The 14,936-nt window shown below is 33.8% G+C and overlaps 1 protein-coding gene across 11 annotated transcripts in view; it reads left to right on the forward strand.

The window, feature by feature from the left end:
* The window catches only part of l(2)37Cd (general transcription factor IIIC subunit l(2)37Cd), a 126,391-nt gene that overhangs the window by 72,028 nt on the left and 39,427 nt on the right, over positions 1–14,936 (forward strand). For 10 of the 11 annotated variants that reach the window (XM_069843191.1, XM_069843193.1, XM_069843188.1 and 7 more), the window contains one exon: positions 3,971–4,168. The exons of the other annotated variant lie outside the window; for it this stretch is intronic. In XM_069843191.1, the coding sequence (XP_069699292.1) occupies positions 3,971–4,168 (198 nt within the window). The remainder of the gene's footprint in view (positions 1–3,970; positions 4,169–14,936) is intronic. 11 annotated transcript variants of the gene reach the window in all.

Raw genomic sequence — 14,936 nt, forward strand, 5'->3', positions numbered from 1 at the left:
AATAACAGCTGAAGAAATGAAGTTCTTAATCGGAATTCTTCTCTTCATTGGCTACAGTTTTGTACCTAGCAGAAGATTCTAATAGGAAAATGCACTGGACACGCAATGAATTAGTTTACAATTGCATGTGGTGTGATGATTTGAAAAAATCGTGCGATTTGTCCATTATGCCGATAATGCCAAATTTTAGATCGGCAAGACAAAATGTGTAAGCTCCGACCTCTGGTAAATCTGATGAAGGAGAGATTTATGAAAAATTACATTCTGGCATAATGTATGAATTTTAATGAATGTGTGATTCCCTATAGACGTCATCCTGCAAACATTTCATCAGGGGAAAGGTTCAGCTTCAATTAAGGTGCCTAAACATTGTTTATGGGCATATCTGATATCTTTTGAAATATGCCAAGGGAAGAGGGTAAGTGCAAATGATCACTTTGAATTTGATTATGGTAAATGTGCAGCACCTCTCGTTGAAATGCTCGACAACTTACCACATGATATGAAGAGCCTACTCTTCCGACTGTATGTACTTTGATAACCTGCGAAGACTAGCTGGCCGACTGGCTGTCTGTCCTCGTATACTCACACAATGCATTAAGAGTGAAGTGGGAATCTGTGTAAAACGTTTTGTAAAATCTTAAAAGTGCAACTAAACCAAGGAGCACTGAGGTACAAACCCTTGCCATTTGTAAAAGCTAGCTCCATTGCCCTGTTATTATCATACAAGAAATAAAATAATAAAAAATAGTGAATGATATAGTGAAGTTTTTCTGTCATTCCAATAAATAACGACTTAAAATGATGAAATCTGAAGAAAAGAAATCTTGCACCCATATCTGCCTAGCGGTACCGTACGGTACCACCCCTTATCTTTGAAACTAGATAATTTTAAACAAAACCGAGTTTAATTCCATAATAAGGACGTAAGTTTGAATAAATGTTGAAGAAATTACAAAAATCGCCACATGTCAGAAAACCAGGCAGATTAGGGTTAATACAAAATTGATGAAATTTTTCAAAATGTAGCAAGTAATAATGATATCATTATCTGTCTTACTGAAACGTGGTTATCTGAATCAGTATTAAATACAAATTTATTCCCTAACAATTATACTGTGTTTCGTGCAGACAGAGCCTATGAGGACACCAACAAAAAAGAGGTGGGGGTGTCCTAACAGTGATTAACAACCAGTTACCTTTTACGTGTCGGTGATATGATTTAGAAATTATTAAAGAATGTGTTTGGATAGAAATTAAAATGGCTGATGGTATTAATTTGTTAATTGGAAATCATTACTTCTCATCTGGTTTCGGACATAATCACTTAAACTCTTACCTTAATTTTCTTGAAAAAAAATCTTTATACTCATAATTTTAGAACAGTAATTATTGGCGATTTTAATTGTCCTGGTATGGATTGGTCAACTGGTTTTAATCTTAATGATACTCATTACTACTCTAAAATTAAGTCAAGTGATTTATATTCCTCGTCTTGCCTACTGGGATTAAACCAAATTAATTTTACTGTTATTAGTAAAAATCTACTTGATCTTGTCTTTACTAATATAATTAATAGTACAGTAAAACTAGCCAGTCATTCTCTAGTTTTGGAGGACTCTTATCCATCTATCTCCATTGATTTGAAGTGTATTTGTCGCTACCTGAACACTGCCCAATTAGTACCTTCATGAATTATTCTCAACTTGAAACTCTATTCCACTGTATACAATCATGATTGGAATTCCATATACCAGACTACTGATGTTAACCTTACAACTAATTCGTTATCTCAAATTATAAATAATGCTACATCTCTTGCTGTTCCTGTCACCTTCGTAAAAAAATCGCACTATCCAAAATGGTTTTCAAATAGCTTGCATATACTTATTAAGAAAAAGAACAAAGCACATAGAAATTTTAAGAAATTCAAAACTGATCACGATCACCATTATCAAATTTTTTCCAATTACTATTATTATTATTATTGTTATTATTATTATTGTTGTTACTATTATTGTTGTTGTTGTTACTATTATTGTTGTTACTATTATTATTATTATTATTATTATTATTATTACTGTTATTATTATTATTATTATTATTATTGTTATTATTATTATTATTATTATTATTATTATTATTATTATTATTATTATTGCCTTTGTAATCAAGATCAGAATTTTTGTAACCCATAAATGATTAGAGGATGCATTTTATTGACTTCAGAATTACTGTTAGGTGGAAAGTAAAGGTGAAAGTAAAGATACCCCCTTTATACACCATTTAGAAATCTTGACATTGCTTTCTGAGAGTAGGCCTACATTCTTTCCCTGATGATGTTTGTTATTATTTTTTTAAATGACCTTTACTCAGCCAATGAACTGTTTATGCTTGTAAATTGATCTACTTGCTATGTAGGCCTACTCATACTATTTATTTTGTACAATTTTTTACTTGTTCCACATTTCAAAGCTACATTGCTGATGTAAGATCTATAGAATACAATAAATAAAATTAAATGAGATTAAATTAACAAAGTTATGCTAAAAATTATTCTCCTCAACTCACCTCATTTCTTGATATTCGACTCTAATGGCAGATAAATATAACCACAGCACCAAATCTCGCATGTTTGAGACACAAAGTAAATGCTGTTCCCGATGCATTTGTAGCGGACTACGCATCGAAGCATTTTTTTTTTTATTTCATTTATTGTATTCCATAGATCTGACATTAGCATTGAAACTTTAAGATGTGGAATAAGTAAAAATTTTACATTACAATTTTTTGGCGAGATGTAGTGAGATGAGTCCAAGGATTTGCCACAGATTACTTGGATTTACCTTATGGTTGGGGAAAACCTCGGAAAAACCCAACTAGGTAATCAGACCAAATGGGGATGAAGTGAGGTGAGGCCAAGGACTCGCCATAGACCACCCAGCATCTGCTCCATGACTGGGAAAAACCTCGGAAGAAACCAACCAATCAGATCAAATGGGGGATCCAAGCCAAGCTCGAGCGCAGCTCCGGATCGGCCGACTGAGCTGCATTGATGGCTCTACAAAAAATATACAGTACATAGCCAATCAGATTATTAAATTTACAAACCTAAATCGTTACTCATCAGTTGAGCTATGAAGTATAACACGTAGCAAGTAAGTTAATTCAATTTAAAAATATAAACAATTCATCAGTTGAGCTATACAGATTACTAACTAGATTAAAAACATTAATGAAGTAGTGGAAGTGTCATTATAGTCACAATAGTTTTGAACTATGACATGAACATATGAGCCATCTGAAAGGACAACCTCAGGTATGTGAAAATGGTAATGCTTATATAATTATATATATCATTATTTGAAGTTCTGTGTTCCACCCTTCCCTCTTTTCCTATAATCTGTCCTCCTCCAAAAATAAATGAAGTGTAGACTGTGTTCTCAGAGTTTCAAATGCACATGGAAGCTTATGTGAACAATTACTTAGCACTGGGATGGCTCAGGCAGTAGCGTGTTTGACTGCTGATCCAAAGTTGCGCTTGGACATGGGTTCAATTCCCGCTTGGACTGATTATCTGATTCAGTTGTTTCCCCAAGTGTAAGGCGAATGTCAGGTAATCTATGGCGAATCTCGGTAAATACCATCTTGCTATAAGCAATTCCATTGACACTAGATAACTCAGTTGTTTATACAACATCGTTAAATAACCACGTAAAAAAAAAAAAACAATTAATTTGTTGATGCTATTTGTTTGCAAACATACATGATGTTGAAAACATTTATGCTGAGTTTCGTTATTAAATGTAGGCCAAATCTACTTGCAAGAAGGAAAATATTCACCAGCAGTCTAACTCCATTTATTTTTCTAACTTTCAGTACAGACCACAGAAGATGACTCCTCTGTGTGTTGTATCACATTTAAGTCGACTTATTTACAATACTTTATATTTTATTTCTTTTTTTACAGCAATATCTCTATCGAAAAGAAACAGGAGACTCCAACACACCTCCACATATAATTGGTAGAACAAGACGTCGCAGATCTGGTCATGCAATTTTTGTAACATTTGACATTCCAGATGTACCCAAGAAAGCACGAAGCATTGCACTGAAACTGTTACGTCTTAAGTTTCTCAATGGAATACATCTTGAGGTTGTTAGAAAGGTTAGTTTTCAAAGAATATAAAGAAAATTAATAGTTACAGAAATATTAATTTATAATTTGAGAATCAGAGATTCTGGGTATTTGCAATGAAAGTAACATACATTTTTAGTACGTTTTACAGATACTTTACTTTGAAGATAAGTTCCTACAGTTCTTTTATTATGTCTCAGCCTCTGTTTAACGTTACAGTTTTCGGTGAGTGGGAAAAGAAGTAACTGATGTTTGTGATGTTTTTTAATGCTTTGATGCTCACAACCAAAGTAAACTATTTGAAAGTTGCTGGTCACTCACTGGCAGATATTGATAAAAGAACTGTACTAGAAAAAATTTTTAATAGTGTACTGGACCATTGTATTAGAATGACATACACCAGACATTACTGTGCAGTCACGTCAGCTTATGCAGGAAAATGTAACATAATTGCCGATAATCTATCACATTGGTGTGTGCTATAGGCATTCTTAAATTATAAATCGATCTATCTGCATTTCGTTTCAAATGGTATATTGTGCTTGCTTTCTAGCACAGGCTTATAATGTTTATCACTTTCTGTAATAATTAATAATACAGTGACACTGTTTTGTTACACTGCGGGGTTTTCATTTCCTGGATTGTCTGCACAGCTAGAGTGTTTCCCGCCTGCTTCCACTAATGTATGCCATTCCATACAGTGACAGTTGCGAGTTAGTTTATCATCTACATTCATGTGTGAAGGTTGAATTAATCGTGTTGTGTTGCGTGTGTGTGTGTTCGACATTGTTACTATGCGAGTTTCATTACGTGAGTGTGTGTATGTGCTTTCTATGTACAGTTGTCAAAAAAAAAAAAGTGGCCGCACTCGTGAACAGCGAATATTTTCTAAGTCCACTTCGGGTCACGGTGATGTTACATGATACAGTACACACCTGTCGAGTAACGGTCAGTGCGTCTTGCCGCGAAACCAGGTGGCCCGGGTTCGATTTCCTGTCGGGGCAAGTTACTTGATTGAGGTTTTTTCCGGGGTTTTCCCTCAACTCAAGATGAGCAAATGCTGGATAACTTTCGGTGCTGGACCCCGGAATCATTTCACCGGCATTATCACCTTCATCTCATTCAGACGCTAAATAACCTAAGTTGTTGATAAAGCGTCGTAAAATAACCTACTAAAAAAAATACATGATGCATGTGCTTGTAGAAACAGTTCCGGAACTATGGAAGTATTCCATATCTGTGTCTCTTAGACCAGCGGTAGAGTGCTTGCTTAATGATTCGAAGGTTGTGAGTTCGGGTCTTCTTCAAGTTTTCATTTTATTTTTTAATCGTTCTTTAGCGATATAAATAATATTCAAATTATCATTTAAAGTCTGTTATTGTTCTTTATCGATACTAAGTTATTGATATTTTGTTATCGTTCTTTTAGCGAAATAAATAATATTCAAGTTATAATTTTTTGTATTCTGTTATCGTTCTTTAGAGATATAAATAATATTCAAGTCATCATTTGTATTCTGTTATCGTTCTTTAACGATATTAATACTATTCACGTTTTTTATATTCTGTTATCGTTCTTTAGCGAAATAAATAATATTCAAGTTGTCACTTATATTCTGTTTTCGTTCTTTAGCGTTATAAATAATATTAAAATTATGTATATTCTGTTATTGTTCTTTCACGATATAAATAATCTGTATTTTATGTAAGTAATTATTATAATACAAATAACTATTTTTCTTTGTAAAATAGGTTATTTTATTTAAATAATTAAATATATATTATATAATATCTTATATTAATTAAACAAACCTATATTTATCATTTACTAGCTGAAAGCACCTGGCGTTGCCCAGGTTGTTCTTTTTGCTTCTTTTTTTAAATTAAACTGGTTGTTAGACTTCTCGGAAATCTCAGAAAGTCAATTATAGACAACCAAAACGAATTTCATCACGTGCCATACGTTCAAATGTTTTTTAATTTGTAGTCTATATATGTGTGTGTTTATTTATTTTGACGTAGTTATTATTATTGTTATCCAAATATTGAAACCCTATTTTACCTTTGGTATATTAGGGTTGTAGTTTGTTACATGTGAAATACATTATGTAGTGATAATACACAATTTTAAAGAATTAATAGTAGGTCTGAGTCATAGTTACAATATAAATACACTAATTAAGAGACAGTAAACAATACTAAATACGTTATGCAATAATTACTTTCAGTTAAAACAAAATGAAATAAAATTAGAAATTATAATCGAAGGTGTAGAGAAATTGCAAGATTATTACATTAATTTATATATAATTTTAAGCAATAGTAATGAGATAATGCACAGAATTGGCTTAGTTACAAATAAAACACCTATTATATAGTTGGTTTGCGATAGTAAAAAAAAAATAAAAACAAAATTACTTATGGTTACAAACTATATACCTGTCATCAAATACTGAACAATAGTAAAATCTATAATACAAACATGGTTATTGTTGTTATTACTATTATTATGTCCCAAAGATAGACACCTTGTTTTACATAGTGCATTAAGATTTTATAACATCATTAATTTACATACAATTAATAGCTACAGTCTTGCGTGGATGTGGTGTATAAACTCTGTGAATTGTTTGTAACAACATTTTTTTCTAAGAAAATGATAAAGGGGTGTGCAGTAATTTAAATTGCAGTCTGAGATATGATATCTTAAAAAGTGTCTTTTCCTTTGAACACTGGACAGTGAAAAATCAAATGTTCAACAGTCTGATTCTCTTTGCATATGCACAGAGATTCTTCTGCACTTTTGATCCTAAATCTTTCAAAGTAGGAACCGAATTTTCCATGGCCGGTCATAAATTGAGTGTAAAAGAAGTCGGTTGAGAACTGACTGCAACATAGTCTGTCTTGTACATTGGGAAAGAATAATTTCTTGGTCACAGAGCCTTTAACACTAGAGTTCCAGTATGTATTCCACTTGAGTGTAGTTGTGTGCTTGATCTTCTGCTTAATGTACGAAATAGGACAGGTGGAATATTTATATTCTGAGTTGGTTGAGGCTGCTTGCTTCGCTAATGTATCCGCTCTTTCGTTTCCTTCAGTACCTGTGTGGCCGCGCACCCACATTAAGCAAATACGACCTTCAAATTTAAGTATTAGGAATCTAATTTCGACGGCTATGGAATGCAAGTTGTATTTATCGTCAATTGTTTGTAAGGCAGATTGAGAGTCGCTGTGAATACATGAGTCATGACGTAGTTAAGGCAGTCAGACCTTCTCTTTCACATCATGAGACATAAAATAAAATAATAGAAAATCAAACTATAAATAAAATAAAACCAAATGAAAATATATACAGGCTACAGCCACACCAACTTTAAATGAGTTAGCATTGACTTGATGTTCATTCTCCATTCTCCTGACGCTACAATCCATAAACGACCCTGGTCTCTCTTACAGCTCTTGCCCAATCTTTCTTGTCCGCAGCACACCTCTAGTATTGCCTTGAAGTTCAGCAAAACAAAAACGCATGCCTCAGTCCCTATATGCCCAATTAACGTTAACTCAATGTTCTACAGACCTTATATTTTATCTCTGTGACTTAAATTTCAAGTGGCTTATCTTAGTTGTTGGGAGTCAGCATGTTAAAAATCATTACAACCTTCCTGCCATCTTCTTTCCTCCCCATTGCACATGTGACATTGCACAGAAGCAGAGATAAAGTAATTATAAGATCTGTAAATTGATCTGTGCTGTGCTGACATACATTTCACGTAACTTCATATATATGTATGAGTTCACTTAAATTTCAGAGACAGCTGACGATGACGATGATGTTCTCAGTCTGAATCTGTTGCGGTGTCATCATGAGCCAAAATTTATCTCTGTATCAGTCGTAGAAAAGAATCAATATATACATATATGATTTAATTTATATTGGAATTTTTTTACCCCTTGATCACTGTACGTCCTCTTATATAATAGCCAGTTCTTTTTAATATGACTTGAGAAATTGTATCTCACAAATTCAGAATGTACTAATTATATTATTATTTTATATACAGAATATAGATACAATATAAACTCGCAAGAAGTCATTTTATAACATAAAGACTAATATTATGAGAGACATAATATGCCAGTATTTTAGAAATTAAGAGATTGTTCTTTCCACAACACATAACATACTACATTGGCAACGTGATTATACTGATAGAATTTCGCAGTAATAAATTTTTGGACATGAATAACGATACGTATATTTTAGAATTATTAATACAGTGTTATTTTCAGTGGGCTTAAGTATATTCACATACTACATTAGCAAAATGACAAAAGTACCATTGATTTGTTTTTTGATATGTGTAAAATCTTTTTTTTTTTTTCACTCCTTTGTATAAAATATAGTTGAGAATGTGAAAAGCACGCAGTTTTTAAGTTAATGTCTGCAACTTTGAGTGACTGTCCTTGTGCTTCATTTTAATAAATGGCCATTACAAATGCTAGTCGCATTGAAATTGCAGTTGCTTAAAATCGAAAGGCATGTTAGTGGAGAAATATATGGGATGAAAACATCTTCTTTCGTTCTGACAGATAATATTGTCATTTCTGTTACGTTTTTCACGAGTTTATTTCTTACCAATTCTCGTTCCAGTGCATAATTTTGGTGGGTCAGTATTTCGCAATAGGAGCCTATTGGTGATTCAATATTAAGTATTCAATTATGTGATAGCAATCCTTGTGGTTTCAAAGAATTCAGTTGGATAAACACAACTATAGTTATCGAGAAATTCATAATACGGTCCTGGACTGTGTAAATATACTTATTGTATTTGTCTTCTAGATTTTAGCCTTCATGCTGTAACAACAATGTAATTTAATTTCGTGTTATGATTTCCATGGCCTCTTGAAAGTCGATGCTGAATACAACAGACAATAATAAAGAACAATTGACTGTAGAAGATTTTGCATTTTAATATTTTACATTAATATTTGATCTATTTATTTTAATTTTTTTATTTTTAACTAGCCCTACCCGTGTGCTCCGCTGCACCTGTTAGAAATAAATATAAAGTAATTACATAATTAAAATAGGACATTTGATCCAGGGAAGATTCGTGTTTGATAGCAGGATAAATCGTTTAATATGTTACTTAATTTAAATTATATTTAAATCATTAAAATGCGATCATTTTGGTCCAGAGATCACTCATTTGGTGCAATGACAATTCCTTTAACATGTTTCTTAATTTTTATTAGGCCTACATGCAACCATAGTTTAATGAACAGTGACATCATTTAGATTTAATGTGTATATTTATTTCATTTCACTTGTTAAAGGTTTCCATTGAATTATGGTAATAACTTAATTTTAACCATTGTTTTCTACGTATTCAGTAAATGGCGCTTGGCCCACTATGGTTCTGAACCCTTCAAATAACTTAAATTATATTATATTATATAATATTACATATTATATTATATTATATTATATTACATATTATATTATATTATATTATATTATATTATATTATATTATATTATATTATATTATATTATATTATATTATATTATATAAAAAATGTGTTGATAACGGATGTACACCGATAAGTAAGTTTTTAATTTGTTATGGAGGCTCTTGAATCTCAGGAGGAACAAATTTTATTTTACAACAGCGCAACATAATCTGATTGGCTCATTACCCAATTTTTTGCATTGCATTTAATGCATATGTATTTTATGTATTTTAATACAATTCAATTGAGCATAGTTAAAATTTGGATTATAAAATAATGGAATGCTAAGCTAATATATTATTACTGCATACTAAATCAATACACTCTTGTGGTTCGTTAATTCTCTGAGATAAACATTATTTTAAGAAATACAGGAAACGAATGCACGGAATAGCCTATCAAGTTGTTTGTGCATAAGAAGCTATTTTAATCTTACCTGTCCTCAATTCACTCCGAAGTTACTGTAATAACATTATAGCATTATGTCCAAATAGAGAAACTACACTTTCCAATGGTGAAATAATAATTAATTACACAAATTGGTTAATTTAGCTTCCGATATTACTTCATACAAACACAGAAACATTCTCTGTAGGCTATGATTCATAGATTTAGATTGTTGTTGACCAAGGTCCCTTATAGACGAATTCATTTGTTTATTTCATTACACCGCCTTAGATGGCAGTTATTTTAATTTTGAAACTCATTTATCCCATTAAATATCAGTCCTATCAAAATTTTTCAAAGAATAAAACTTATCGGAAATGATTTTTAAAGAAATTTTTGTTATGTAACATTTTTCACAAACCTCAATAATAAGCGAGATATTTGGATTTATTTAATTCAGACCCCCTTATAACCCTCCTTTTAAATAATGTATTTTGAATGCCATATAGCCTAAAATCTAAGTTACAACGAACTTAATTTATATTCCAATTTTCTTCGAAATCTGTTCAGCCATTATCGCGTGAAAAGGTAACAAACAGACAGACAGACAGACAGACAGACAGACATACAAACAAAAATTAAAAAAAAAAACGATTTTCGGTTTCAGGGTGGTTAATTATATATGGTAGGACCAATTATTTTTGGAAAATCGAAAATTACCAGAAAAATTTCGGCTACAGATTTATTATTAGTATAGATTAATTTAACGTCCACATGTCCAATTTTAATGTAGCCTATGTTCTCCGGGTTATGAAGGTTAAATGTGCAAACTTTGGCAAATATCGGTCAAAGCTTGTAGATTTGTATTGAGCACACACACACACACACGCACGCACGCACACACTCTCTTTTATATATAAGATATTCTGTTATTGCTCTTTAGTGATACTGTATAAATAATATTCAAGTTATTTATATTGTTTTCGTTCTTTAGCGACATAAATAATATTCAAGTTATAATTTATATCCAGTTATCGTTCTTTAGTGATATAAATAACATAAATGCTCTTTAGTGTTACTGTATAAATAATATTCAAGTTATTTATATTGTTTTCGTTCTATAGCGACAAAAATAATATTCAAGTTATAATTTATATCCAGTTATCGTTCTTTAGTGATATAAATAACATAAATTTAATATTAGGTTTGGAACAATACAGTTGCATAATACTGGTGTTAGTTTTTATTTTTATATTATTACATTATACTATCTTGAACCACAATAAAATGAAAAGAAGTAACGAGGAATTATTCAACCTGAGACGTTGACATCTAAATTCAGACGTTCTTCCGTTGAGCTACGAGGGCACAAGTGTGGAAACATTTGCGGAAAAATTGGCCCAGTCCCCCTCCAAGTTTTTCTGATGATTTGTAGAAGCTAATCCCAGGATGCGGGGGACAAAGGCTAATTGAGATTCTGGTCTCTGATCGGGTCAAACATCCTGATAGAACTAATATTTAACCCTTGTGGTGAATTTCGGTGAAGTCCAGAAGGCCCAATTACACAAATCCACTCTCCTCATCTCCACACTTGGGCCCCCTGGAATCTAATAAGATGCGAAAGAGACAGTGGTGTGTGGAAAGCAATGGGAAGTTATCGCATTTATCCTTCCCAAGAAAAACTGCAAACATGAGCAAAGGAAGCTTTTAATAGAAAAAGGAGCATCTTCTGCGGACCTCTGGAGAAAGAACTTTGGAGGAGACTAGTGAAGTGCTTTGTGTGGAGTGTGACATTGTATGGGGAAGAAACATGGACATGAAGAGAAATGAATAGAGGCATTTGAAATGTGGATGTGGAGAAGAACGGAGCGTGTGAAGTGGACAGACAGAATAAGAAATGAAGTTGTGTTGGAAAAAGTGGGTGAAGAAAGAATGATGCTGAAACTGATTAGAAGGAGAAAAAGGAATTGGTTGGGTCTCTGGTTGAGAAGAATAATAGACGACATTAGGATATGTGGATCATATGCGGAGACTAAGAGGAAAGCAGAAAATAGGAAAGATTGGAGAATGCTGGGTTTGCAATGAAAGATCTGCGCATGGGTAGAATACTTATGTATATATGTTCAGAATCCCTGGAAAGTCGTGTCTAAGAACAGTCGCGATTTGCAAAGACTAGTCGATTCCATGCCCACTCGACTGCAAGATGTGATCGAGATGTGGGGAAGATAGAGTAAATATTGAATCATGGCTTTTTGTTTTGTTTTTTGAATGCTTAATTGTTTGAATGTTCTAAGGCAGACTCCAGTAAGTTTGTTTTGTTTATGTCACGAAAGATATTTTTCTTGAGAATAAAATCTTTTTTCTTTCCATTTGCAGCCACAATGTCATAATGATAAAGTCATGGCATAATAAATTAACCCATTACTGCATAGCGTCCTAAAAATAGGACATGCGTAAAATACTGATTTCTGTAGAACTTTTTCTTGTTTACTACAGTTGAGGGCACTGTTTAAAAGATAAATTATTACATTGTATTATGGTGTTACAGTGTTTGAATTCCGCACGAACATTTGTTCATACCAGCTAATTTTTTACAAGATGACAGGATAACAGTATTTTGTGACGCACCACGGGTAAGTTCATTCTTAGTTACTCTGTAATGGTGATACAGAAATCTGATTTTTATTTTCACATAATAAGTTGAATATTTCAGTTTTCATGTGGTATATAACAACAATAAAATTTTCTTATATGTTGCTAGGTACAAGGTGAAATAAAGTGCCATCCTAAAAATAGGACGCCATGCAGTGTGCACTCCTGTAGTATTCGTTATAATATGTATATGGTTTCCATTACATTGTTTTATTTCCAGTCTAACCATGAGTGAAATTCTGGGGTTAATGGAAAATCAAAATAATAATAATGAGAGTCTAATATATGTGACCCCTCCAGATGTTTTCCATGATACAGATAAAAACAGTGATAAATTGGACGACGAGCATGAGGCTAATTTGAATAATCTTGGCAGTAAAATGCTACTGAGTAGGAAAGCGGAATTACAAAAAAAAATATGTAATGATGATAATTAAGATGACAATGTTGGTGAAAGTATGCCAGAGTCTTCAAACATAAAAGCTGCAACGAATGATTTTGAAGGTACATTAGACAAAAATGAAGCTGAGGTTTCTCACACAAGTTATTGCCGTCCGAAAAGAAGGAAGCTAATATATGAAAATTTCCAAGACAGGGAAGGTAATTCCAGGCTAGAAGGCTATCGTACTACTACAACTACAAGTTCTATTATTATTACTACTACAACCACCAACGTACTGTGCCGTGGCATCGTGGTCTAAGGCATCCAGCCTAGGACTCGAGTTACAGAATGCGCGCTGGTTCGAGTCCTCATGGGGGAAGAAATTTTCTCTTGAAATTTCGGCCAGCGTATGGGATCGGTGCCCACCCAGCATCATCATGCACTTGTGGAGATACGATAGGTAGCGAAAACCCGGTTTCTTGGGGGAATCATCGTGCTAACCACACGATACCGCCATTCTGGTAGGATGATTGTCCACCTCTGTTTCGGCATGTGGACATGAGACCAGCAGCCGGCTGGTCGATCTTGGCACATGGGCAGTAGTGCTACAGATTTTTTTACAGTCACCACCATCAGCACCAGCGCTAGTAGTAGCAATAACAGCACCATCAGTAGCAGCAACAGCAGTACCAGCGCTAGCACAGAAACAGCAGCACCAGCGTTGGCAGTACCAATGTTAGCAACAGCTGCAACAACAGAGTGGTGGTCCATCTTCGCTTATTTTCTTGATGTTGCAGTAGTAAATGCTTGGTTTCTGTACAGAAAAATGAAGCCTCACAACTCTTCAGAACCGCTCCTCAACTTTTGCCGTCTCCTGGCTTTTACAGTACTGAAAAGACATGGGGTGAGTTTCCACTAAGGAAAAAATGTTCCCATTCCGTCAGGAGACATAAGATTTGATGGTCAACACCACTGGCCAGTTGAAAATGAAACTCAATGAAGGTATGCTAATTGTACAGGGAAAGCAAAGTTCATCTGCAGCAAGTGTCAAATTGGACTCCACCCTAAACGTTTCTACCCTTACCACACAAAATAGTGTTGTACAATGCGTAGCCTTGTGTGAGAAGGGCAATTGAACCACTGATTCTAATATGTATATGTATTTGCTACTTAATAAACACATAAATACAATTTGAACTACAAAAAGGGGTTATTCTATTCAGCTACTGCATCACTGACCACCATGCATAGCGTCCTATTTATGGGACGGTCCTTAATTTGTATCCCAGAAAGTAAATAAAGTTAAAAATGGTAAGAGTGCATTCTTAAGTCACCAACTAGCAAACTTAAACTGAGAAACGCATTTTTCAAGTCATTAATAACTTTATGCAGTAATGGGTTAATGAATCTGATGTTAATTACTAAAATAATCATAAAAGAGACAGGAGAAAAGGGACAAGAAAACTGTAATATTACATGTGGGGACCAATGACCTGAGGCGACAATTCGAGTACGTTATGGGAGATATGTACGACTTGGCGGTAAGAACGAAGGAGCTGTACCCCCAGGCGAAGATAATTATCAGCGGGATAGTGCAGTGACGAGATTTTCACTGGACTCGGATTGGGCGACTCAATGAGGCATTCGACTGGGTGGCAGATAGAACAGGAGCAACATTCGTGGACCCAAATTCGTGGATTGGTGACGGGGACCTGGGACGTGATGGAGTCCATCTAAATCGATGAGGAGCGACGGGACTAGGAGCGCTGTTCTCGAGGGCAGCGGCAACGGAGAGGAGCAACGACCGGGAATGACGGCGGCAAATAGTATGTATGAGTACTATTACTACGGCGGAGGAAGCGGC

This window comes from Periplaneta americana, chromosome 13, assembly GCF_040183065.1.
Source record: "Periplaneta americana isolate PAMFEO1 chromosome 13, P.americana_PAMFEO1_priV1, whole genome shotgun sequence".
Classification (NCBI taxonomy): domain Eukaryota; kingdom Metazoa; phylum Arthropoda; class Insecta; order Blattodea; family Blattidae; genus Periplaneta; species Periplaneta americana.